Genomic DNA, 26,077 nt, shown 5'->3' on the forward strand with positions numbered 1-26,077 from the left:
TGAAAAAATGGATCTTAAGGCATACTTTCTAGAGTTTGCACTCAGCTAGCCATAACTGTATTGGATTTTACACATAAACAGTTCTTTAATATGTGTTTATTTTCTATTTCACTTACATCTTCTGCAAAAACTGCATTCCATGCCATGCCTGAAATGCCCCAAAGCTCAGTTCTGTGAGTAAATTGCAACCAAGATTTCTACAAAAAAAAAAAAAAAAAAAAAAAGACAAATCAAGAAGAAAGTTATTCTTTCAGAAATTCATCTTTCAGCAGTGGTTCTAATTTATATAGATGAAACATCACCACTCACACTAAAGTTATCTCAGTTGGAAGACACAGGCTTATGATTTGCACTTTCACATTTACACCAAATGTTTACACCAAATTACACTCAACAAATACTTATTTTGAGTGATCTTTTCTTCTCTAGAACAAAATTTCGTAACTTGAGCACTTGCCAGATAATTCCTTGTTGTGGGGGTTTGTCCTGTACATGTTAGGAGGCTGAGGAGCGCCCTGGCCTTGGCCCACTGGAAGCCAGTAGCATGTACACAGCTACCAGATACCACGTGGGTGCAGAATCACAGCAGTGAGTGCACTGCTCTGTGATGACCACTCTGTCCTGGGCGTCTCATACTATCTCTGCTGGAGACTGAAAGGATGTGCTAGATAATCTTAGTAACTTTCTACAAGTAGAATTTTAATGGCCAGTGCCATGGCTCAATAGGCTAATCCTCCACCTGTGGCGCCGGCACCCCAGATTCTAGTCCCGGTTGGGGCACCGGATTCTGTCCCGGTTGCCCCTCTTCCGGGCCAGCTCTCTGCTGTGGCCTGGGAAGGCAGTGGAGGATGGCCCAAGTGCTTGGGCCCTGCACCCGCATGGGAGACCAGGAGGAAGCACCTGGCTCCTGCCTTCGGATCAGCGCAATGCGCCGGCCACAGCGCACCGGCTGTGACGGCCATTGGAGGGTGAACCAATGGAAAAAAGGAAGACCTTTCTCTCTCACTATCCACTCTGCCTGTAAAAAAAAAAAAGAATTTTAATAATATGTCAAAATTAATGAAATGGGGGGTTACAATTAAGATTTATTGGGGCCGGTGTTGTGGCACAGCAGACTGAGCTGCCACCTGCGATGCTGGCATCCCTTATGAGCACCAGTTCAAGTCTTGACTGCTCCACTTCCAATTCAGCTCCCTGTTAATGCACTGAGAAAGCAGTAGAAGATGGCCCAAGTGCTTGGGCTCCTACCACACTCATGGGAGACCCAGATGGAGCTCTGGGTTCCTGGCTTTGACCTTGGCCCAGCCATGGCCATTGCAGCCATCTGGGGAGTTAATCGGTAGATCAAAGATTCTCTCTCTCTCTCCCCTCACCTCTTCCTTCCTCTCTCCCTCCCTCCATCCCTTTCAAATAAAATAAGTCTTAAAAGATTATGGGGCCAGTGCTGTGGCACAGTGGGTTAACCTGCCATCTGCAGCACTGGCATCCCATATGGGCATCAGTTCAAGTCCCAGCTGTGCCACTTCCAATCCACGTCTCTGCTAATGCACCTGGGAAAGCAGCAGAAGATGGCCCAAGTGCTTGGCCCCCTGTGCCGACATGGGAGACTCAGATGAAGCTCCTGGCTCCTGGCTTTGTCCTGGACAAGCCCTGACCACTGCGGCCACTTGGGAAGTAAACCAGCAGATAGAAGATCTCCTCTTCTCTCTCTCTCTCTCTCTCTCTCTCTCTCTCTCTCTCTCTCTCCCTTCTTCCCTCCCTCCCCTCCCCCTTGCTTTCTCTTCTCTCTGTAACTATGCTTTTTGATAAATAAATCTTTAAAAAGGATTTATTATAATTTCAAATATAATGAAATTATAACTTACACAAACTGCAAGAAAGGGAGTGGTTCAAATGTACGTCTTTCAATAGATTGTATTTTATTGCAGGATAAATCCCTAGGAAAAGTAAAAGGGAAATGTTGCCTTGATTGTTTATTAGATCTCTACTCAATAGGCGTAAACAGGATTTAGAACTGATGACACTGAGTTTGTACTTTTGTCTGAACTCTAAACCTTTAGACTTCTATTTGAAATTTCCAGAACCCTTAATCCTACTTGCAACCTCTTCTAATAGTCTAACCTTCATGCTCTTCACAAGCAAAATATACTGTCAAGCTATAGATCTTGATAGGTTTTGAAGGGAAACTTTCCTGATAGCAGGAGAAATTATTAGATGACCTTTCATAATCTTATCAAATTCAAGATTGTGAGCTCAGTTTTTAATCTCCCTCTGAAATTTCTAACATTTAAATGAATATCCTCACATCTTTATACCTTCCTGGTATAGTTTTGGTTTTCTAACCTAGTTCAGTATCAGATGAAATAAAAGGTAGCCTTTCAAATCATTTGAAAGGAAGTAACTCCTCAAATTAACACTTGATTTGGAGCGAATTCAGAATTTATAGTTTCTATAATTTTAACAGAACTCCATTTCTGGTTTCATGTTGCCTTGATTTTCCATGAATGCAGTTTCTTCTGTTGTTAAGTGGTAGAACAGAAAACAGAGGGAACTGGATTCTTATTTGAAAATAACCACTTGTGACTATAGTTGACTGTTATTTCCATTTGATTCCAGCTTGCCACTCCCTTTTCACTTGGATGGCTGTACCTGGCCTCTGTTGAGTCTCTAGTCTCTCCTTTTTATTAAAAAAAATTATTTTATTTATTTAAAAGGGAGAGCAATAGAGAGGGAGGGAGAGACAGATCTGCCATCCCCTGGTTCACTCCCCAAATGGCTGGAACAGCCAGGTATGGGCCAGACCGAGGCCAGGAGCTAGGGAATCCATTCTGGTCTCCTACAAGGGTGGCAGGGGCCTAACTACTTAAGCCACCTTCTGCTGCCTTCCAAGGTACCTTAGCAGGAAGCTGAATCAGAGACAGAGTAGCCAGGATTCAAACCAGCAGTTATGGGATGTCTGTGTCATAAGTGGTGGCTTAACTGCTGTGCCACAACACCGGCCCCTAATCTCAATTTCTAAAGCATCCTACACACATTCACCAGTTGAACTCTCCAGAAGTGGTTCTCAAAGACCAGCATCAGCTAGGAATGAAAATGCAAATTCTCAGCCCTTCTCTAGACCAACTCAATCAATCAGTAACTGTTGAGGTGGAGATCAGAACCAAGTTCTAACAAACCAAACAAACCCTCCAAGTAATTCTGATGCAGGCTCAAGTTTGTTTCTGAGCACTGCTGTGATAACATGGCTCACCATGGTGGCTCCTTTGCATTCAAAGCCCTGGAAGACGTGGCTTCAAGTTCCTCCTTTCCCTTCTTGTACTCTACAGATACTCATGGCATTCTTCAAATACTCTCCTGTAGGCCGGCGCCGTGGCTCAGTAGGCTAATCCTCTGCCTTGCAGCGCCGGCACACCAGGTTCTAGTCCTGGTCGGGGCACCAATCCTGTCCCGGTTGCCCCTCTTCCAGGCCAGCTCTCTGCTGTGGCCAGGGAGTGCAGTGGAGGATGGAGAAGCACCTGGCTCCTGCCATCGGAACAGCGCGGTGCGCCGGCCGCTGCGCGCCTACCGCGGCGGCCATTGGAGGGTGAACCAACGGCAAAAAGGAAGACCTTTCTCTCTGTCTCCCTCTACTGTCCACTCTGCCTGTCAAAAATTAAAAAAAAAAAAAAAAGAAAAACAAATACTCTCCTGTGTTTTGCCTTTCTCCCACTTTCCTTCTGCAAGCTTAGAATATTCTCCCCAAGATGTCTGATGATACACCATAATGCTACAAAGTCCTTTTTCCCTGATCCAGCTTGAAGTCTCTTCTCCCTCTTCTGTGCTCCAGAAACAATTTATGCCTCTTAGTGTGAATATCCATTTCTTTTAAATATTTTGACTCTTGTATCGCCCATTTCTTCAAAGAATAAACTTGAAAGCATAGACTTGGCCTTGTTAATCTGCATTGCCCACCATGTTTAAAACTGACTCATAGGGCCAGTGCTGTGGCACAGTGGGTTAACGCCCTGGCCTAAAGTGCTGGCATCCCATATGGGCGCCAGTTCGAGTCCCGGATGCTCCTTTTCCGATCCAGCTCTCTGTTGTGGCCTGGGATAGCAATGGAAGATGGCCCAAGTCCTTGGGCCCCTGCACCCACATGGGAGACCCAGAAGAAGCTCCTGGCTCCTGGCTTCGGATCAGCACAGCTCCAGCCATTGCGGCCATCTGGGGAGTGAACCAGCGGATGGAAGACCTCTCTCTATCTCTACCTTTCTCTGTAACTGTCTTTCAAATAAATAAAAAAATTAATCTTTAAAAAAAAAACTGACTCATGGAGGGACTGGCATTGTGCATACTGAATTAAACCACCATGCCAGTTCGAGTCCCAGCTGCTGTGCTTCTGATCAGCTCCCTACTAATGCACCTGGGAAAGCAGCAGAATGTGGCCCAAGTACTTGGTCCCCTGCCATCCATGTGGAAGACCAGGATGGAGTTCCTGGCTCATGGCTTTGGTCTGCCCTAGATCTGGCTATTATAGTCATTTGGGGAGTGACCCAGAGGATGGAAGAGCTCTCTCCTCTCTCTCTCTCCCCCCGCTCCTCTCCTCCTCTCTCTCTCTTGCTCTGCCTTCCATATAAATGCTTTTAAAAAACCTAGCTCTGCCGGCGTCGCGGCTCAATAGGCTAATCCTCTGCCTGTGGCACCGGCACACCGGGTTCTAGTCCCAGTCGGGCACCAATCCTGTCCCGGTTGCCCCTCTTCCAGGCCAGCTCTCTGCTGTGGTCAGGGAGTGCAGTGGAGGATGGCCCAAGTGCTTGGGCCCTGCACCCGCATGGGAGACCAGGATAAGCACCTGGCTCCTGCCTTCGGTTCAGTGCGGTGTGCCGGCTGCGGCGTACGGGCCACAGCGGCCATTGGAGGGTGAACCAAAGGCAAAGGAAGACCTTTCTTTTTTTTTTTTTTTAAATTTTTTTTGTTTTTTTGTTTTTTTTGACAGACAGAGTGGACAGTGAGAGAGAGACAGAGAGAAAGGTCTTCCTTTTGCCGTTGGTTCACCCTCCAATGGCCGCCGCGGTAGGCGCACCACGCTGTTCCGATGGCAGGAGCCAGGTACTTATCCTGGTCTCCCATGGGGTGCAGGGCCCAAGGACTTGGGCCATCCTCCACTGCACTCCCTGGCCACAGCAGAGAGCTGGCCTGGAAGAGGGGCAACCGGGACAGGATTGGTGCCCCGACCGGGACTAGAACCCGGTGTGCCGGCGCCGCAAGGCGGAGGATTAGCCTAGTGAGCCGCGGCGCTGGCAAAGGAAGACCTTTCTCTCTGTCTCTCTCTCTCACTGTCCACTCTGCCTATCAAAAAAAAAAAAACTAGCTCGTGGAAATAAAGCTAACTCAGATATTTGTGAAATAAATGAATAAGAAGTGAGTAGAAGAAGGAAAAAGTGACTGTTTTTAAAGGAATGTGGTTTTATTACTTCATGGCCTCTCTGTTGCCTTTGGACATCTGCTTAGAGCTTGTTGGATCATGGTTTGTTTTATGTGTTTATCTCCCCTGTAAGATCATGAGCTCCTAGAAGAGTAGGGATCCTGCCTTCCTCATTTTTTTTTTGGACAGGCAGAGTTAGACAATGAGAGAGAAAGAGACAGACAGACAGAAAGGTCTTCCTTCCATTGGTTCACCCCCAAAAATGGCCGCTACAACCGGTGCACTGCGCTGATCCGAAGCCAGGAGCCAGGTGCTTCCTCCTGGTCTCCCATGCAGGTGCAGGGCCCAAGCACTTGGGCCATCTTCCACTGCGTTCCCAGGCCACAGCAGAGAGCTGGACTGGAAGAGGAGCAGCCAGACCAGAATCCAGCACCCCAACCGGGACTAGAACCTGGAGTGCCAGCACCAGAGGAGGAGGATCAGCCTAGTGAACCGCGGCGCCGGCCCTGCCTTCCTCATTTCTGTGCCTCCAGTACTGGGTAAAATGCTTGGCATTCTACTTCAGCTTTTAAAAATTGATTGGCTTCTTAAAAATGATAAGAAAATATATGCTATCATATAATTCACCTATAAAAGCATGAATTATATAATAGAAACAATGAAGTCCTACTCTCCTGAGCAGTTACCTCATTTGTTTTTCTCCAGATCACATTTGTAAGGTTTGGGAGCTCAGATGGCCAATGTGCCCAAGACAACCAGTACAGAAGTAGTTGTCCCCTGAAGGCCTAGAAGGTTTGATCATTCAAAGGATTTTCATTAGTGTTCTATAAGGCTCTTTCTACCTACTTTCTTTATGCCTTGTACATTTCAAAGACAACTATATTTACTAACGAGTACCAATAATTAGCATAATAAGGATTAATGATGTGTCTACCATTATACCACTCAGCCATCATTTCAAACATCTATTTTTAATTCAGTAAAACAATTCCTACATTGAAATCCTTAATACCAACTTGTTCTCCTGGTATTTTAAACTTCTTGATAACATTATTTATATAATTTATATTTTAGCTATTTATTATTTAAAACTTAGTCTAATTCAGATTAAATTGTCAAACAGTTGTGAGTTAATGGAATTCAGCTTAATGTTGGTGGTCTATATTTCTTCTCCTTTAGGCAAAAATCTAAGGTTAATTTTAATTACTTTTGTTCTACTAAACCAACTTTTTCAAAATTTTTTTTATAAAGGCCAGATGGAAATGTTTGAAGCTAAGTGGGCCACTCTTGCATTTTCTTCCTTGCTCCTTTGTTGTTGTTTTCCCTTTTCTTTTACAACCTTTGATAAATGTAAAATCATTCTTAAATTAGGGGCTGTATAAATACAGACATGGATAGGATTTGATCCATGGGTTGGAGATTAAGTACAAATATAAACACACAGAATATAAATACTTACACCACAAAGTCCATATGCATGTCAATAATGAATCAAGATCTTATCACCACTTTCCTCTATAAGTAAAGTTTTTTCTGTCTGGGTCTTGTCTATATAATTTTAAAACTACAAACTGCATGGTAGGCATTCAATGCATGAGACCCCACACAGACTTACAGAATTGCCGAATTTATTACTGGAAGAAACTTCAGAGATCTGGTTTGAACCCTTATTCATTTTATAGATAATATAACTAAAATCTCATAAAGAAATATGATGAAACAACTTACAAATATTGGAGGGATAGCAAGCCTTCAAATGAATCCTTATGTAATTCAGTCAAGTAGTTTTCACTGAGAATTCTGAAAAACAAAAAAGCCATTTCTAGATCAAAATGCAAACTAACTGTAACTGCTTACTATACAGGAATAACTCCATCTGTGGAGCCAACCTTGGTAATGGTGCCACTTAAGCACCCTAATTCTAATTTCAAGTTAGTGATGTCTTTTCTATTTTCATTCATAGCTTTCATAGCTTTTCTTCTGTTCTCTTTTTTTCTGGCCATCTCTACACACACACACACACACACACCCCTACCCACCCTTCCCACCAAATCATATATTTAATATCTACTCTGTAGATCACAAAGTCCTTGTTAGATCTAACTCTGGGTATCACCAAGATTGGCAGAATTGCCATTTCCTCCTGTCTTTTCCCAAATCTTACTATGGGAATCCCACGTGGAGCTATGTCGGCTATAAACTAATGCAGACATGGAAGGCAGAGAGGATAACTGAGTAGTTGGATCCCTGCTACCCATGTAGAGACCTGGATTGAGTTCCAGGCTCCCAGCTTCACCTGGCCCAGTCCCGGGCATTGTAGGCATTTGGGAAGTGAATCAGTAGATGGGAGCTCATTCTCATTCTCTCATATTCTCTTTCTCTCTCTCTCTCTTTCTCTCTCTCTCTCCATTTCTTTGTCTCAATCTTCCCCCAACTCTATGCCTCACAGATAACTTAATTAAAATTAAAATTATTTTTCCTCTCACCCCTGTCCCTCAGCCTTCCCTACCTACCTTTTCCACTCTCCAAGGAAACCAGTGTTACTCATTTTTGTGTAAAATGAGTTTCATTTTTCTCAAACGTTTGGAAATAAAATCTCCAAAGCATATACAATGAAGGTAAATATAAACAATATATAATATTTAAGAAATTCATAATTTAAGATCACAACTGTCTACTTGTAGTATTTTTTTCACTTACTAAGTGGTCATAATCCCTCTTCCTAGACTATTAAGTCTGTTATGTGTTCTATTTTTACACTTGATTTTAGCTAAAAGGCCGAGAAGAATGATTTTATTTTTATTCAGGAATAATTTCTGACTTAGTTACACAAGTTGAACCATGATATGACACACAAATTTTCATGAGAAATGACAGTCAATTCTTCTTAAATATTTTTTCTAAAATTATGTGTCTAAACAAATTCCTTCTACAAATAGGAAAATGATGAAACAACAGGAAGATGGACAAAGGACAGAAACCTTAAGGAAATACAAATTTCAATAAATACATAAATATATTTAAATTTACAAGTAATCAAAAAAATTCAAATTCAGATAGGACCTCTTTTATTCACCTGTCACATCAGCAAAAAGATAGAGTATCTAGTGGTGAAGGGTAATGGGAAATGAATGTTGCTATGTTCTGACTGACGAGTAAGTTGATAAACAGTTTTCATGACATTTAAAATTATCTATCCAGGGTCTTCACCCCAGTGATCCCATTTCAAATATCTGCTCTACAAAATGCTTTCCTGTGTTCACAAAGAAGTATGCACAAGGATGTTCACTGCAGCAGTGCATTAAATGTGGATATAATCTAAAATCCATCAGTTGGGAAATTATTAAATAAACATACAGCCATACTGCGCAATGTTATGCAGGAGTTTAAATGAATAGAATAGCACTGTAAGTATTGGGAGGGAAAGAAACCAAGGACACATCATGAAGTGAAAGAATCAAGCTGCAAGATGTTACTATTTAGGTAAAATAAATAAATACATATTTATGAAGCCACACAACAAACCTGTTTTGCTAAATATAAACACGTATGTAGGAAAAATGCATGGGAAAAAATCAGGAAGGACATATATACTAAACTTACAGCAGTGCTTACCTTGGAGGTAGGGAGTTAGGACACAAGGAAGGTTTTCACTATACCTGTTATTTCATTTTTTATCATTAAGAATATAATAATGTATTAAATGATAGAAAATGAATATAAATTGTTTCTTAATTCAAATTCTATGGTTAAAACAACCATAGAACTAAAATCAATATATATTTATTTGTGATATGGAAGGGAAATGAGTTTTCTAAGAGGTATTGACTTAAAAATTATGGACCAAGAAAGAGCTTATGGTGCTGTTAGTTTTTTTTTGTTTTTGTTTTTTGTTTTGATATTCATATTTGGAGAGAATACTCACAATTTGTCAGTCCAACGGTATGCTTTCCATACATTTTCATCAATGTAGGAAATAGAGTTTTCCTGGAAATTTCTGTAAAGAAAGAGTTGGTATCCTTGAATAGGTAGGAAGAGAATGAGCAGAACAAGGAAAATAATAATTGCAATCTCATGGGGCTACTGGAATGCAGAAAATATCACCAGCTTTTTAATTTCTAGGGCTCTCAGCTTCTTACTTCACACAGTTAGTAGAGATAATGTGGGGGGCCTGGCAGAAACAATGAGGCATCACTTCAAAAGCTTAACATCCTCTTCTCCATCCATATTCTCTCTCTCTCTCTCTTTCTCTTTCTCTCTCTCTCTCTCTCTCTCTCTCTCTCTCTCTCTATTTATTTAAGAGGCAGAGAGACAGAGAAAAGGGAGAGACAAAGAGTAGAGATCTTCCATCTGCTGGTCCACTCCCCAGATGGCCACAACAGCCAGATATGTATGGGTCAGGGTAAAGCCAGGAACTATCTAGGTCTCTAACAAGGTTGGCATGGGCCCAAGTACTTGGGCCTTCTGCTGCTTTCCCAAATACATTAACAGGAAGCTGGATCTGAAGTGGAACAGCCCTGGATTTGAACCAGCATGCCGCCCTATGGGATACCAGTGTTGCAAGTGGCAACTTAACTCACCAGTCTCTTTGACAGATACTTCCAGTCAATCCTTTCTCCAAGGAATTGACTAAACTGACTTGGGTGTCTAAACTGACTTCTTGGTTTTTTTTTTTTTTTTAAAGATTTATTTTATTTATTTGAAAAACAGAGTTACAGATAGAGGCAGAGACAGAGAGAGGTCTTCCATCCGCTGGTTCACTCCCTAGATAGCCGCAATGGCCAAAGCTGCACCAATCCGAAACCAGGAGCCAGGAGCTTCCTCTGGGTCTCCCATGTGGGTGCAGGGGCCCAAGCACTTGGGCCATCTTCCACTGCTTTCCCAGGCCATAGCAGAGAGCTGGATTGGAAGCGGGGCAGCCAGGACCAGAACCAGCACCCATATAGGATGCCGGCGTTTCAGGCCAGGGCTTTAACCCGCTGCGCCACAGCGCCAGCCCCTAAACTGACTTCTTGTATAACTCAGTAAGAAAATGATAAATAATTTAGGGCCAGCACTATGGTGTAGCAGGTTAAAGCCCCAGCATGCAATGCTGGCACCCTATATGGGTGCCAGTTCGAGTCCCAGCTGCTCCACTTCCCATCCAGCTCTCTGCTATGGCCTGGGAAAGCAATAGAAGATGGCCCAAGTCCTTGGGCCCCTGTGACCACGTGGGAGATCCAGAAGAAGCTCCTGACTCCTGGCTTTGGATCAGCCTAGCTCTGGCCATTGCGGTCATTTGGGGAGTGAACTAGTGGATGGATGACCTTTCTCTCTCTCTCTCTCCCTCCCTCTGATCCTCCCTCTCTTTCTCCCTCTCCCTCTGCCTCTCTCTGTAACTCTTTCAAATAAATAAAAAATAAAACTTAAAAAAAGAAAATGATCAATCAACAGAAAAATGGACAAAATTTATCATTATCAGCAAATACAAATAAAGATATACTATAGCAGGTAAGTCAAATGCTTTGGCCAAGTTCCCTCTGCTGAAATGTTTCCAGGTATTTAATGGATAAGGACAATCAGTAATCAGAGGGACAAATGTGCTAATATGGGTGGTCTTTTAGACATACTGCAAACCACTGACCCAGGAGTGAATTATTACCTCATTGTGGGAAAAATGCAAAAGAGGGCGACTGGAAGGAAGGACACACAGCATAATGGTAACCGGGGTTGATCTATGGATGACAGAGTATAGAGGATGGGGCGATAAAGGAAATGGGGTACAGATTTTCATTTTATCCTATGCTCTTTTTCACAAAAGTAAGAATGTACCAATGAATGATGAAAGTTTAAAATAAGCTGTTAAATGCCTTGAGTTACACTGTGGATAATTTTGAGTCTTTATCTTGATCTCTGTCCTCACTCCTCAGAAAAAAATGCATCTGTTTGGGTTGGCGCCATGGCGCACTAGGTTAATCCTCCGCCTGCGGTGCCGGCATCCCATATGGGCGCCGGTTCTAATCCCGGTTACTCCTCTTCCAGTCCAGCTATCTGCTGTAGCCCAGGAGGGCAGTGGAGGATGGCCCAAATGCTTGGGTCCCTGCACCTGCATGGGAGACCAGGAGAAGCACCTGGCTCCTGGCTTTGGATTGGCATGGTTCCGGTCGTTGTGGCCATTTGGGGAGTAAACTAACGGAAGGAAGACCTTTCTCTCCGTCTCTCTCTCTCTCTCTCTCTCTCTCTCTCTCTCTCTCTCTCTCACTGTCTGTAACTCTACCTGTCAAATAAATAAATAAAATATTTTTTAAAAAATGCATCTGTTCAGGTTATGTACAAATTTTTCTGGATGAAGCAGAAATGGTCAGGACATCTGTCTGCTCATCTGCCTAGTGGGCATTTCCACTCAACCAGAAGCCACTTTTTAATGTTCACCAATAAAAAGTGCCTAAAAGTGAACACATCTCCTTTCTGACTGCTCAATTTCCACCTACTAGGCCACTATCATTCCCACCATCATCCAGGACAAAACTGTGGTGTCATGTTTTTCCCTTTTCTGTACACTCTACCCCACAGCTCTTTGGTCAATCATGAAATCTGTCCTTTCTTTGTAGTCTCCCATGACTTTTGTTCCACATCTATCACAATTACTCTGATTTAGCCCCACTGTCACTTTACTCCTTAAGTTTTTTCTATTTGATCTCCCTGAATTAAAGTTTCCTCCTTAGGTCACTCTACATACGGATTTTAAAAATAATTCCTCTGGGCAGGCTCTTGGCCTAGTGGTTAAGACAATGGTTAAGACACTTGTATCTCACACTAGAGTTACCTGGGTTTGATACCCAGCTCTGGGCTTCAGCCTTCCTGCCAATGCAGAATATGGGACACAATAATGCTGGCTCAAGTAGTTGTGTTCCTGCCATCTGTGTGAGAGACTTGGATCGAATTCTTGGCTCTTAGCTTCAGCCATCCCAATCACTTTCATTGTAGACATTTGGGGGAATGAATTAGTGGATGGGAGCACTGTCTTTCTTTCTCTCTGCCTCCCAAATAATAAATAAAAAATTTTTAAAGGAAAATGATCAATTAAAAAAATCCTCCCACATAATGATAGGATTAAGTGTCAAAGGCATCACATAAACAAGAATAGTGTCTGATAATAATAACTGATAAAATTAAAAACGAGAGAATGATCCAACATAGGAAGTGGGGTACACAGCAGACTCGTAGAATGGCAGATGCCCTAAACAGTACTCTGGCCTCAGAATCAGCCCTTAAAGGCATTCAGATCCAGCTAAAAAGCCCATGAGAGTTTCTCAGGCATGGAAAGTCAAGACACTGTGGCAAAAAAAATGACCTAAACGAAAGATCTCTGTGAGTGAGGTCCCAGCAGAAAGAATGGGCCACCAAAGAAGGAGGTACCTTTCTCTGAAGGGAGGAGAGAACTTCCACTTAGACTATGGCCTTGTCTGAATAAGGTCAGAGTTTGTGAACTCAAGAGGCTTCCATAGCCTTGGCAGCTCATGACAAGAGCCTCGGGTGATTACTGACATCATAAATAAGAGTGTCAATTGTTAAATCAACAACAGGAATCACTTGCTCCCCATGTATGATCTCTGTCTTTAATGTGTTGTACTATGCAAATTAACAGTGAGACTACTACTCAAACAGTACTTTATACTTTGTGTATCTGTGTGAGTGCAAACTGTTGAAATCTTAATATAGAACACGTTGATCTTCTGTATATAAAGATAATTGAAAATGAATCTTGATGAAGAATGGGATGGAAGAGGGAGTGAGAGATGGGATGGTTGCAGATGGGAGGGAGGTTATGGGGGGGAAAGATGCTATAATCCAAAAATTGTACTGTCGAAATTTATATTTATTAAATAAAAGTTTTAAAAAAAGAAAAACAAATCCTCCCATTTTAATCATTTCTCTCTCTTGCTTGAAAACTTCTAATGGTTCTCTATATCTCATTATATAACTTTGAAACCCCTGTAGCTGATATTCAAGATTATTCATTTAATATTTTTCACTGCTTCCTAAGTCAATTATTTTTAGTTAGAATGTCTACTAAATCCTGATCATTTCTACAGCCAAGTCTTTGCCTAGGCTGGGATCCCTGTTTTCTTCTCTGTTTATTAAGTAATAGCCATTCTTAAATCCCATCTAAAGTTTTAGCTTCTCCATGCTTCAGCATGTGACTCATACACTACTTAGCCTTGGGTTGAGAACAAATGGGTGCTATATACAGAGGGACAAATATATTCAGGTCACAAATGAGGGATTGAATAATAATAGCTAATATTTATATATATGTTGAGCACTGACATAAAAGTATATATATATCCACTCTTCTAAGTACACAATCCAATTAAATGACAACTGTCATAAATCTACTTTATAGATGAGGAAATTGAACAATGGCACTAAATAATTTGCCCAAGGTCACAAAGCTAGTAAAAGAAAGACCTGTGTTCAAAGCAAGGCAATCTGGCTCCAGAATCTACTCTTAAACATTTTGTTGTATCATCACTAATAATTTGGGATAAGGCGCATGTGCAAAAATAGGAGTGAATCAAAGAATGATATGACAAGTCTAAACAAAAATGAATCAGGAATGGCCGGTGCCACGGCTCAATAGGCTAATCTTCTGCCTGTGGCGCCGGCACACTGGGTTCTAGTCCCGGTCAGGGCGCTGGATTCTGTCCCAGTCACTCCTCTTCCTGTCCAGCTCTCTGCTGTGGCCTGGGAGTGCAGTGGAGAATGGCCCAAGTGCTTGGGCCCTGCACCCGCATGGGAGACCAGGAGAAGCACCTGGCTCCTGCCTTCAGATCAGCGCAGTACGTCGGTTGCAGCGCACCAGCCGCAGTGGCCATTAGGGGGTGAACCAACGGAAAAGGAAGACCTTTCTCTCTGTCTCTCTCTCTCTCTCTCTGTCCACTCTGCCTGTCAAAAAAAAAAAAAATCAGGAAAAGGAGCAAGGGCAATCACAAGTGAGACTGCAGAAGGGGCACAAGAGTAAGAAGGAACAGGAGTATAAGAAAAGTTGAAAAGCAAAAGATCAAAACAGAAAATCAGTCAACATAGGATGGGGACCTGAGGAAGGCCCTGGAAGATCTTGAGGAAAAGGCTACCATGGGACAAGCAGGATGTAGGGAACTATGAGGAAGGGCCATTCTTACAAGATAGTGAAGGTGCCATTGTAGCTGTTGGGCGCTGGCACAGGCACTTGGTGGAGCTTCTGTGTTGGGCTGAGACCAGTACATGACAGTGTCTCATCTCTGCAGGTACAGAGCTCACAAATGTTGATGTTTTTGGTGATGTTATTTTCCTTTTGCACAGTTAAAGCATCTTCTGGCATGTAGTTTACAGAATACTGTGTGGTAGTAAGATCCAGTGTCAAAGGTTGACCTATGATTGCAGTTAAGTTTGGGTGCTGAGTATGAACCTGGCCTGGATGTAGAACTGTAGTCTTCTTCAGGGCTGTAGAATGTTCAGCCTCTGTAGTGGATACTGGTGTTTTGCTAAGCTCCAGCTTCAAAGGCTGAACTGTGACACTAGGTGACCCTGTATGCTGAGCTTCATCCTGACCTTGTGTTGGAACTGTCCCATCTTGATATACTGGAGGTTGGGTTACAACTTCCTTAGGGGGCTGAGTTGGGGTCTCCTGCATGGTTGGAGAGGGTTCATCCACAGTACTGGGTTCTGAAGTTATGGTAAGTTCCAAGTTCAAATGTTGGCCCGTGACTTGAGTCAGATTTGGATGCTGAGTCTGAATCTTGTCTGGATGCAGAGCAGTAGTCGACTTCAGGGCTGTAGAATGTTCAGATTCTGTAGTGGGTTCTGGAATAATGGTGGGTTTTAAGTCCAAAGGTTGATCTGTGACACTGGGTGACACTGGAGGCTGAGTTTGATCCTGACCTGGTGTTGGAACTGTCATCTTGTAATACACTGGAGGTTGAGCTACAAGCTCTTTAGGTGGCTCTGTAAGCTGAGTTTGAGTCTCCTTCATGTTTGGAAAAGGTTCAATCTCTTCACTGGGTTCTGGAGTTATGATAAGTCCCAGGTCCAGATGTTGAACTGTGCCTTGAGTCTGGTTTGGATGTTGAGTCTGAACCTGGCCAGGGGATGGAAGTGTCACTGCAGGCTGTTTTGGAGGAAATATAGTCTGCTTCAGAGCGACAGAATGTTCAGCCTCCATAGTGGGTTCTGGAGTAATAGTAAGCTCCAGGTCCAAAGGTTTGTGTGTGATATTGGGTGACATTGGATACTGAGCTTGATTTTGACCTGGCGTTTGAACTGTTACCTCCTGATATAGAGGAAATTGAGGTACAACTCCCTTAGGTGGCTCTGGAGGTTGAATTGGGGTATCCTGCATAGCTGGAGAAAGTTCACCCCCTGTAGTGGGTTGTGGAGTAATGGTAAGCTCCAGGTGCAGAGGTTGAAATGTGATGCTGGGTGGTTTCAGATTATGAGTTTGATCTTGAATTGGTGTTGGAGCTGTCACCACCTGATATACTGAGCCTTGAGTTACAATCTCCTTAGGTGGCTCTGGAAGCTGTGCTGGGTCTACCTGCTGGGTTGGAGAACGTTCAATCACTCTAATGGGATCTTGGGGTTGAGCTGGAAGTTTTTCCTGGACTGGATATGGCTTCACTTTCTCAGGGGGCTCTAGGATATGAGATGGGACCTCGTTTTGCACTGAAGAAGCTGCCAGCTTATCAGGTGGTTGTGTAGGCTGAATTGTGGCCTCTTGCTGGATTGGAGCTAGTTCCATCTCAGGGAGCTCTGGAAGCAGAGATGGATCCACCTGTTGGACTAGAGAGGGTTTCACCATGAGAGGGGCCTCGGAATGCTGAGCTAGGGCTGCCTGCAGGCTGAGATGGGATCATCTCCTGAGGAAGAGAAGATTCTGCCTCCCTATGAGCCTCTGAATGTGCAGCTACAACCTCCTATGGTTCTAGAGATGGTTCTGCATTCCCAGATGCCTCTAGAGGCTGAGATGGGACCTCTGCAGGGTTAGAGAAGGATTGGCCTCCTGAAGGGGCCATGAAGGGTATCCTGATGCCTCCTACTGCGTTGAAGATGCTTCAACCTCCTTAGGGGGCTCTGGTGGTTCAGCTAGAGCTTCCTGTTGCACTGGAAGAAATCCTACATCCTCAGGAGAATCACCTATGGCCTCTCGTTCAGCTAAGGAAGATTCTATCTTTTCTGGGGGTTCTAGAGGCTGGGAAGGAGGATCAAGCTGGGTTGGAGAAAATCTAACTTCCTCAGTAGGAACTGTAGGTTAAGAAGGATCCCCTAGCTGATCTGAAGGAGTTTCAATAGCTGAAGTGGGCTCTGGGGTTATGAAAAACTCAAAATCTATGTGTTTTGCTGTTGTTTTAGGAGACTTAAATACTGACCTTTGAATGTTGTTTCCGGATCAAGAGGTGAAAATGTAGTCATGTCCTTAAAAGGAAAAAAACCACTTATCTCCACAGAGGATGCTAGAGGCTGAGTTGGATGTTCCTGTTTGAATGCTCTTCGTTGAACACCTAGAGGGAGATTTTGAGGCAGAGCTGAACTCTCCCGCTCGTTTGTAAAATGATCCTCAATGGCTTCTTTGGGCTGAATTAGGAGCCCAGGATCAACTGAAGATTGCTGAGCCAAGACTGTCTGCTGGTCTTTCAAAGGCTTAAGCTGCACAGGGAACCCTGTGGACTGAGCTGGGACCTCCTGTGAGGTTGAGGTTTCCACCTTATTTGTGAACTCTGAAGGTTTAACAATGATACTGTGCAATCTTGGATGCCAAAATTGATCATGACCTGCAGGAGAAACTATTATCTTGTGATGCTCTGAGGGTTGAGCTACAACTTCTTTAGGGATCTGTGATGGCTGAAATGGAGCTTCATGCTGCATTGGGGAATTTTCAACCTTTTGGAAGTTCTGTAAACTCTCAGCTGTGGCCTCCGTCTGCATTGAGGAGGGTTTCTCAACCTGAAAACCTTCTGTATATGGAGCTGGAGCCCCATGTTGGATTGAAAACATTTTAAACTGTTCAGGAGGTTCTACAAGGAGAGTTGGAGCCTCATGCTGGGTTGCAGGTTTCACCCAATTAACTGGGATAGAGGACTGATCTGTAATGTCATCGACTGGAGAAGTTACCACCTTTGCAGTAGGTTCTGATGGTATTATAAGGTGTAGATCTGGAGGTTTAACAGTAACATTCGGCAAAACTGAATGTTGAGTATCATGGTAACCCAAAGGTGAAATTGTCACTTGCTGATGCTCTAGAGACAGAGGTTGTTCCTGCTTCTGTGTTGAAGAAGGTTCCACATTATCAGCATGCTCAGAAGGCTGAGCCTCCACAGAAAACTCAGAAGGCATCACGGGTAGCTCTTGCACACTAGGATAAGGTTCAGTGTCCAGAGGAGGACCCAGAGGCTGAGCTGGGGCTTCCTGTTGGTCTACAGAAGATTCAGTCTCCATAGGAGACTCTGCTGGCTTCTCCTGTTCACTAGCAGAAGGTTCTGTCTTCACAGGAGCCTCCAGAATCTGAGCTGGTGCCGCCTGCTGGGTTGGAAAAGACTCAACCTCTTTGCTAGGCTCTGAAGTTAGGGTAATTGCCACATATGCAGGCTTAACTGTAACACTGGGCACGTTATACTGAAGAGTTTGATCCTGACTTGGAGGTTGAATTGCCTCCTCATGACCTGGTGGAGTCTGAGCTATACTCTGGATAAGAGATTCTGGACCTTGAGCTGGGCCCTCATGCTGAACTGTAGGTTTGACTTCCTCAGGGGGCTTCCAAGGCTGTGCTGGAGTTTCCCGCTGGCTGCCAGAAGGTTCAACCTCCTCAGAAAACTCAGAAGGGTTCATGGGTAGTTCCTGCTCACTGGGATAAAGTTCTGTGTTGTCCAGAGGAGGAGCAGGAGGCTGAGGAGGAGCTTCAGTTTGGTCTAGAGAAGGCTCAGTCTCCACAGGAGACTCTGCATACTCAGCTGGCTTCTGTTCACTAGCAGAAGGTTCTGTCTTCACAGGAGCCTCCAGAATCTGAGCTTGTGCCACCTGCTGGGTTGGAAAAGACTCAACCTCTTTGCTAGGCTCTGAAGTTAGGGTAATTGCCACATATGCAGGCTTAACTGTAACACTGGGCACGTTATACTGAAGAGTTTGATCCTGACTTGGAGGTTGAATTGCCTCCTCATGACCTGGTGGAGTCTGAGCTATACTCTGGATAAGAGATTCTGGACCTTGAGCTGGGCCCTCATGCTGAACTGTAGGTTTGACTTCCTCAGGGGGCTTCCAAGGCTGTGCTGGAGTTTCCTGCTGGCTTCCAGAAGGTTCAACCTCCTCAGAAAACTCAGAAGGGTTCACAGGTAGCTCCTGCTCACTGGGATAAGGTACAGTGTCCAGAGGAGGACTAGGAGGCTGAGCTGGGGCTTCTTGTTTGTCTACAGAAGGTTCTGTTTCCACAGGAGCCTCCAGAATCTGAGCTGGTGCCGCCTGCTCTGTTGGAGAATACTCAACCTCTTTGTTAGGCTCTGAAGTTATGGTAATTGCCACATTTACAGGCTTAACCGTAATATTGGGCATGTTATAAGTTTGATCCTGACTTGGAGGTTGAATTGCCTCCTCATGACCTGGTGGAGTCTGAGCTATACTCTGGATAAGAGATTCTGGACCTTGAGCTGGACCCTCATGCTGGACTGTAGGATTGATATCCTCAGGGGGCTTCCAAGGCTGTGCTGGAGTTTCCATTTGGCTTTCAGAAGTCTCAACTTCCTCAGAAAACTCAGAAGGCATCACAGGTAGCTCCTGCTCACTGGGATAAGGTTCAGTGTCCAGAGGAGGACCCAGAGGCTGAGCTGGGGCTTCCTGTTGGTTTACAGAAGAGTCAGTCTCCATAGGAGACTCTGCTGGCTTCTCCTGTTCACTAGCAGAAGGTTCTGTCTTCACAGGAGCCTCCAGAATCTGAGCTGGTGCTGCCTGCTGGGTTGGAAAAGACTCAACCTCTTTGCTAGGCTCTGAAGTTATGGTAATTGCCACATCTACAGGCTTAACTGTAACACTGGGCACATTATACTGAAGAGTTTGATCCTGACTTGGAGGTTGAATTGCCTCCTCATGACCTGGTGGAGTCAGAGCTATACTCTTATTAGGAGATTCTAGAGCTTGAGTTGGGCCCTCTTGCTGAACTGGAGGTTTGACTTCCTCAGGAGGCTTCCAAGGCTGTTCTGGAGCTTCCATCTGGGTCCCAGAGGTTCCATTCTCTTCAGGAGATACAGAAAGTGGAGCTGACTGCTCTAACTCATTGGGTGAGGGTTCAGTGTTCACAGGAAAGTCTAGAGACTGAGTTGGGGCCTCCTGTTGGTCAAGAGAAGGTTCAGTCTCCACAATAGACCCTGCATACTCAGCTGGCTTCTCCTGTTCATTGGCAGGAAGTTCTGTTTGCACAGGAGCCTCCAGAATCTGAGCTGGTGCCGCTTGTTGTGTTAGAGAGGACTCAAACTTTTTGGTAGATTCTGAAGTTATGGTAACTGCCACAAATGGAGGCTTAACTGTAACTGTAACAGTGGGCATGTTATACTGATGAGTTTGATCCTGGATTGGAGGTCGGTCTGCGACCTCCTGACCCGGTGGAGTCTGAGCTATAACACTCTCCAACAGAAATTCAGGAGCTTGAGCTGAGGACTCTTGTTGGATTGGAGGCTTGTTTTCTTCATGGGGCTTCTCAAATTGTCCTGGTGCTTGCATCAAACTTCCAGATGGTTCAAATGCTTCAGCAGACTGAGAAGTTGCCTGCTCCTGCTCACTGTTAGAAGGTTCATTGTCCAAAAAATAGCCTGGAGTATTTGCTGACAGTTCCTGCTGGCTTAGAGAAGGTTCAGCCTCCACGGGAGACTCTGTGTACTCAACTGGCTTCTCCTGTTCACTGGGAGGTTTTGTCTGCACAACAGTAGTTCCTAGAATCTGAGGTGGCGCCCCCTGCTGGGTTGGAGCATATTCAACCTTTTGGATAGGCTCTGAAGTGGGAACTTCCACAACTGCAGGCTTGACTGTTACACCGGGCACATTATAATAATGAGTTTGATCCTGACTTGGAGTTTGAACTGTCAGCTCATGAGCTGGTAGAGTCTGTGCTATACTCTTAAACAGAGATTCTGCAACTTGTGCTGGAGCTTCTTGCTGCACTGGGGGTTTGACTTCCTCAGAGGGCTTCGCAGGCTGCCCTGGAACTTCTGTCTGACTTCCAGATGGTTCAGTCTCTTCAGAAGACACAGAAGGTTGAGCTGGCTGCTCCTGCTCACCGTGTGAAGGTTCAGTCTCCATAGATGAGCCTGAAGGTTCAGCAGAGGCCTCCTGCTGACCTAGAGAAGGTTCAGTCTCCACTGGAGACTCTGTGTGCTCAGCTGGCTTCTCCCGTTCACTGACAGAAGGTTCCGTCTCCACAGGAGCTCCTGGAACTAGAGGTGGTGCCTCCTGCTGGGTTGGAGAAGATTCCACCTCTTTGCTAGGCTCTGAAGTTATGGTAAGTTCCACATCTGCAGGCTTAACTGTAACACTGGGCACATTATACTGATGAGTTTGATCCTGATTTGGAGGTTTAATTGTTACCTCATGACCCAGTGGAGTCTGAGCTATACTCTCCAACAGAGATTCTGCAACTTGAGCTGGAGCTTCTTGCTGCACTGGGGGTTTGATTTCCTCAGGGGGCTTCGTAGGCTGTCCTGGAGCTCCCATCTGACTTCCAGATGGTTCAGTCTCTTCAGAAGACTCAGAAGGTTGAGCTGGCTGCTCCTGCTCACTGTGAGAAAGTTCTGTGTCCATAGAAGGGCCTGGAGACTGAGCTGAGGCCTCCTCCTGGCCAAGAGAAGGTTCAGCCTCCACGGGAGACTCTGTGTACTCAACTGGCTTCTCCTGTTCACTGGGAGGTTTTGTCTGCACAACAGTAGTTCCTAGAATCTGAGGTGGCACCTCCTGCTGGGTTGGAGCATATTCAACCTTTTGGATAGGCTCTGAAGTGGGAACTTCCACAACTGCAGGCTTAACTGTTACACCGGGCACATTATAATAATGAGTTTGATCCTGACTTGGAGTTTGAACTGTCAGCTCATGAGCTGGTAGAGTCTGTGCTATACTCTTAAACAGAGATTCTGCAACTTGTGCTGGAGCCTCTTGCTGCGCTGGGGGTTTGACTTCCTCAGGGGGCTTCGCAGGCTGCCCTGGAACTTCTGTCTGACTTTTAGATGGTTCATTCTCTTCAGAAGACACAGAAGGTTGAGCTGCCTGCTCCTGCTTAACAGGTAAGGGTCCAATGTCCACAGGGGAGCCCTGAGGCTGAGCTGGGACCTCCTGCAGGTCTAGAGAAGGTTCAGTCTCCACTGGAGACTCTGTGTGCTCAGCTGGCTTCTCCTGTTCACTAGCAGAAGGTTCCGTCTCCACAGGAGCTCCTGGAACTAGAGGTGGTGCCTCCTGCTGGGTTGGAGAAGATTCCACCTTTTTGGTAGGCTCTGATGTTATGCTAAATTCCACATCTGCAGGCTTAACTGTAACATTGGGCAAGTTATAATGATGAGTTTGTTCCTGACTTGGAGGTTGAATTATCACCTCATGACTCAGTGGAGTCTGAGCTATACTCCCCAACAGAGATTCTGTAGCTTGAGCTGGTGCCTCTTGCTGAACTGGACGTTTAATTTCCTCATGGGACCTTCCAGATTCTTCTGGGGTTTTCAACCGACTTCCAGAATGTTCAGCCACCCCAGATATGTCAGAATGCTGAACTTGTTGCTTATTTTCACTGAATGAATGTTCAGTGTCCACAGGAGGGCTTGGAGGTTGAGCTAAGGTCTGCTGCTGACCTAGAGCAAATTTAGCCTCTTCATGAGACTCATCACACTGACTCAGCTGCCCCTGTCCGCTGGGAGTAAGTTTTGTCTCCATAGGAGTTCCCAGAATCTGAGCTGGGACCTCCTTCTGGGTTGGAGAAGACTCAACCTTTTTGGTAGGCTGTGAAGTTATGGTAACTCCCACAACTGCAGGCTTAACTGTAACCTTGGGCAAGTTAGACAGATGACTTTGACTCTTACTCAGAGATTGAACTGTCACCTCCTGACCCAGTGGAGTCTGAGCTATACTTTCCCACAGGGATTTTGGAGCTTGAGTTGGGCCCTTTTGTTGGGTTGAAAAAGATCTCACCACCTCAGGGGCCTGATGTAGGGCTCTGGATTGGGTTGAGGAAAAGTCCATCTCCCTGGTGTTCTCTTGAGGATGTGCTGGGGTCAGATGCTGATTTACAATAGGATGAATTTCCTTACCTCCCTTTGGCGTTATTGTCAGTGTCACGTCTACTAGTTTAGCTGTGACACTGGGCAAGTCTGGGTGGAGAGCTTCCTTTGGACTTGGAGATGGAGCACTGACTTCATGGTGCACTGATGACTGACCAACTTCTTCACGAACAAGTAGATGCTGAGCTGAGGCCTTCTGTTGATCTGGAGAAAGTTTTACCTCCTCTGGGGCCTGTCGTTTTTGAACTGAGTCCTCCCCCTGGGTTGAAGGATTTTCATCCTCCTCAAGATGCAGTGGATGTTGAGCTGGAGTATCTTGCTGGAGTGAAAAGGATTGGCCCTCTAGATGGAATTGAGATGGTTCAGTTTGCTCATGAGACTCCCAGAGTTCATGTGGGTTCTCCTGGAATTCCAGAGGTAAGCTTCCAGGATAAAGTATATCCATGCTTGGATGTACATAATCATCCTGCAACATTTTCTCTGGAAGCTGAGGCTTTGTAAATTGGTCTGGAGTTCCAACAACAACCTTAGAAAGTCGCTGATGCTGAGCTGGATCCTTCTTCAGCTTCAGAGGTGAAACAATAAACTTGGTTGCCTTTGAACTCTGACTATCTAGAGATGGAACAGGTGTTTCAAATGACTGATCTGCAGCCTGATCTAGACCTGCAGTTTGAATCTTGTTTTTGAATCGAAGAGGCAGATTACCTTCTAGCATTGGAGCCATCTCTGGGGCCCTTTGTTGCCAACTTAGCTTTTCATTCAGATCCTGATACAGAACATCAAGCTGGTCTGGCTCTGGGGGCAGCTCTTGAGCTGAATTCATGTCCAGGAATGGAACCAAGCCCTCAGTCAACTCTTCAGGTGGGACCAACTTTTGGGAGGAAACAGAGGAGCCCAGGTAATCAAAGCCCCCAGGGTCTGCCGGGAGTGTGTGCGCATCGGGTGATCCAGGTAAGTGTTCAGAGGAGCTTGAAACCCAAGACTCAGAAAGCCCTGAGGAGTCAGAGATCAGCTGGACTGGGTCCTGGAATCTTTCCCGAGGCTTAGTGGCCTGTACTAGCAGCCACAAAGGTTGCCACGCAAGGAGGAGCTGTGGGGCCCACAGGCACAACTGGGTCATGGTACATGGGGATTACCGGACACAGCAACTCAGGCTGATGGGGCACCGCTGTTGCACCTTGAGCAGGAACTGAAGTATTATGGAAGCCTCTCACCATGTGTACCTTAGCAACTGTGTGCCCCGCCCTGCCCCGCCCTTTAATTATGACACCTGTATTTACACATCCTTAATAGCTCAGATCCTATTAGCTCTATGCCTGGGTGATTCTTTTCCCACAGTCACTGGGCCCCAGCCTCAGCAGAGGTGTCCACTGAACTGCACATCTCATGCCTAATCACAAGGCAGGGCGTAGGCCACAGACCTAGATAGCCCTGGGATTCCAACAGCTGCTTAAGTGTGGGGAGGCAGAACTCCCCAGGAAGTAAGTGGGCCTGGTCCCTTCAGATATTCACAAGTTCCAGTCCAGTTCTGGCACCATGAACTCTTCCTCTTCCACGCTGAAATCTGAGATATCCCTCCTCATGAGTCCAGCGGAGCAGCAGGCAGGAGAAACACATATTATGATTATTTATTTCAAAATATGGCCATTTTCTCCAAACTCTCAATATTCTTTGTCCATGTTTGATAATTAATTCACTCTATTAGGTAGGGGCTACCATGGAATCAGCAGTGACTCCAAGATTCCTATAGGAGGGATTTGGGGTGGGTCAGCAATTCAATGAGGGGAGAGGGTTTGAATCCAAATGAAAAGCCCTGATTTGCTTGCTGTTTCAGCTCTGGACTGCTCCTGGCACCACTGCTTTGTTACTTTGTCTTCTTGAACACTGGACTGAGGATCTGGATCCTCTCTGAGGCTTTTGCCCTTTCTTTTTGGGTTGCCTTTTTAATTTTCTCTTTATAGATCCTCCACAGTTTGTTGATCTACCCTCTCCTCCTCCCCTCCAGTATACCCCCTCAAAGATCCAGACAGCCTTACAGCAAAGATTCCATAAAAATCACACTAGTTGGCTTCAAAAGAAGTGCACACTCTTCCTCCTAGTAGCCGAAGAATGGAAAGTTATTGAACACCTTCATGGTATTACTCATTTTGGTTGAGATTCCCTAGAAAACTTAGTATCCATATTCTTTATAGGAAAAGGATTAATTAAGACCATATGACCTTTTCACCAAGATGGCGCCGAAGGCGAAGAAGGAAGCTCCTGCCCCTCCTAAAGTCGAAGCCAAAGCAAAGGCCTTAAAGGCCAAGAAGGCAGTGCTAAAAGGCGTCCACAGCCACAACAAGAAGAAGATCCGCACGTCCCCCACCTTCCGGCGGCCCAAGACACTTTGCCTCCGACGGCAGCCCAAATACCCTCGGAAGAGCGCCCCCAGGAGAAACAAGCTTGACCACTATGCCATCATCAAGTTCCCCCTGACCACGGAGTCTGCCATGAAGAAGATAGAAGACAACAACACCCTGGTATTCATTGTGGATGTCAAGGCCAACAAGCACCAGATCAAACAAGCTGTGAAGAAACTCTATGACATTGATGTGGCCAAAGTCAACACCCTGATCAGACCTGATGGAGAGAAGAAGGCCTATGTGCGGCTGGCTCCTGACTATGATGCTCTGGACGTTGCCAACAAAATTGGGATCATCTGAACTGAGTCCAGCTGGCTAATTCTAAATATATGTTTTTCCACCATAAAAAAAAAAAAAGACCATATGACAGGTATGGGTAACTTTGTACCCCTAATAATCCCCAAGTCTATCCAATAGCCTCACCCTTAATAATGCCCATCCAACATTAAAGGACTTATCCAGAAGACTTGCAGAATGACTTTACTCAGATGCTACCCAAACAGCCTCCTGGTTTCTGGAGATCCCTTCATGGGGTGGGTAGAGGCATTTCTGACCCAGACAGAAAAGGCTATAGAAGTCTGAAGGATCCTCCTCAAAGAAACAATCCCAAGATTTGTGTTTCTTAGGGTCCTGTAGAATGATATTGGTCCCTCCTTCATAGTCAAATAACTCTCAGGCCTATGTATAACCTATAAATTTCATTCCTCCTGGCACCTGATCTTCAAAAGGTCAAAAAGACGGAAAAAAAAAAAAAAAAAAAAAAAAAAAAAAAAAAAAAAAAACAAAACCTTTGACCAAACTATGCCAGGAGACTCAAGAACCTCGGACAAACTCCCTCTTCTCTGAACAGATTGCTTCCATAGGACCTCTTAAACTAGCCTGTTTGAGATGTTATGTGGAAAAACTTTCTTAGTCTGAGGCCCATTAGATAAAGAAACAAATCAGACTTTAACCCATATTAATGTGGGGTTAGTACATAAGGCTTGCCCAAGAATATGGTAACCAGATACTGCCTGCCC

General features: G+C 45.0%; 2 protein-coding genes across 2 annotated transcripts in view; one reads left to right on the top strand and one right to left on the bottom strand.

Annotated features, from left to right (window-relative positions):
- Positions 1 to 16,163, bottom strand: part of LRRC37A3 (leucine rich repeat containing 37 member A3) — a 55,112-nt gene extending 38,949 nt beyond the window's left edge. The window contains exons 1-3 of the mRNA XM_062216346.1: positions 14,569 to 16,163; positions 9,330 to 9,401; positions 7,133 to 7,204 (exon numbers count right to left, since the gene is read on the bottom strand). Of these exons, the coding sequence (XP_062072330.1) occupies positions 7,133 to 7,204; positions 9,330 to 9,401; positions 14,569 to 16,163 (1,739 nt within the window). The remainder of the gene's footprint in view (positions 1 to 7,132; positions 7,205 to 9,329; positions 9,402 to 14,568) is intronic.
- Positions 16,164 to 24,887: 8,724 nt separating this feature from the next.
- On the top strand, positions 24,888 to 25,405 carry LOC133777273 (large ribosomal subunit protein uL23-like). The gene has a single exon (XM_062216778.1). The coding sequence runs from the start codon at positions 24,888 to 24,890 to the stop codon at positions 25,356 to 25,358; it is 471 nt and encodes a 156-aa protein (XP_062072762.1). The 3' UTR covers positions 25,359 to 25,405.
- Positions 25,406 to 26,077: the final 672 nt, after the last annotated feature.

This window comes from Lepus europaeus, chromosome 18, assembly GCF_033115175.1.
Source record: "Lepus europaeus isolate LE1 chromosome 18, mLepTim1.pri, whole genome shotgun sequence".
Lineage (NCBI taxonomy): Eukaryota > Metazoa > Chordata > Mammalia > Lagomorpha > Leporidae > Lepus > Lepus europaeus.

Bases quoted from the DNA above. Each gene is read 5' to 3' on its own strand.
- LOC133777273 (XM_062216778.1), top strand. From the start codon at position 24,888: ATGGCGCCGAAGGCGAAGAAGGAAGCTCCTGCCCCTCCTAAAGTCGAA.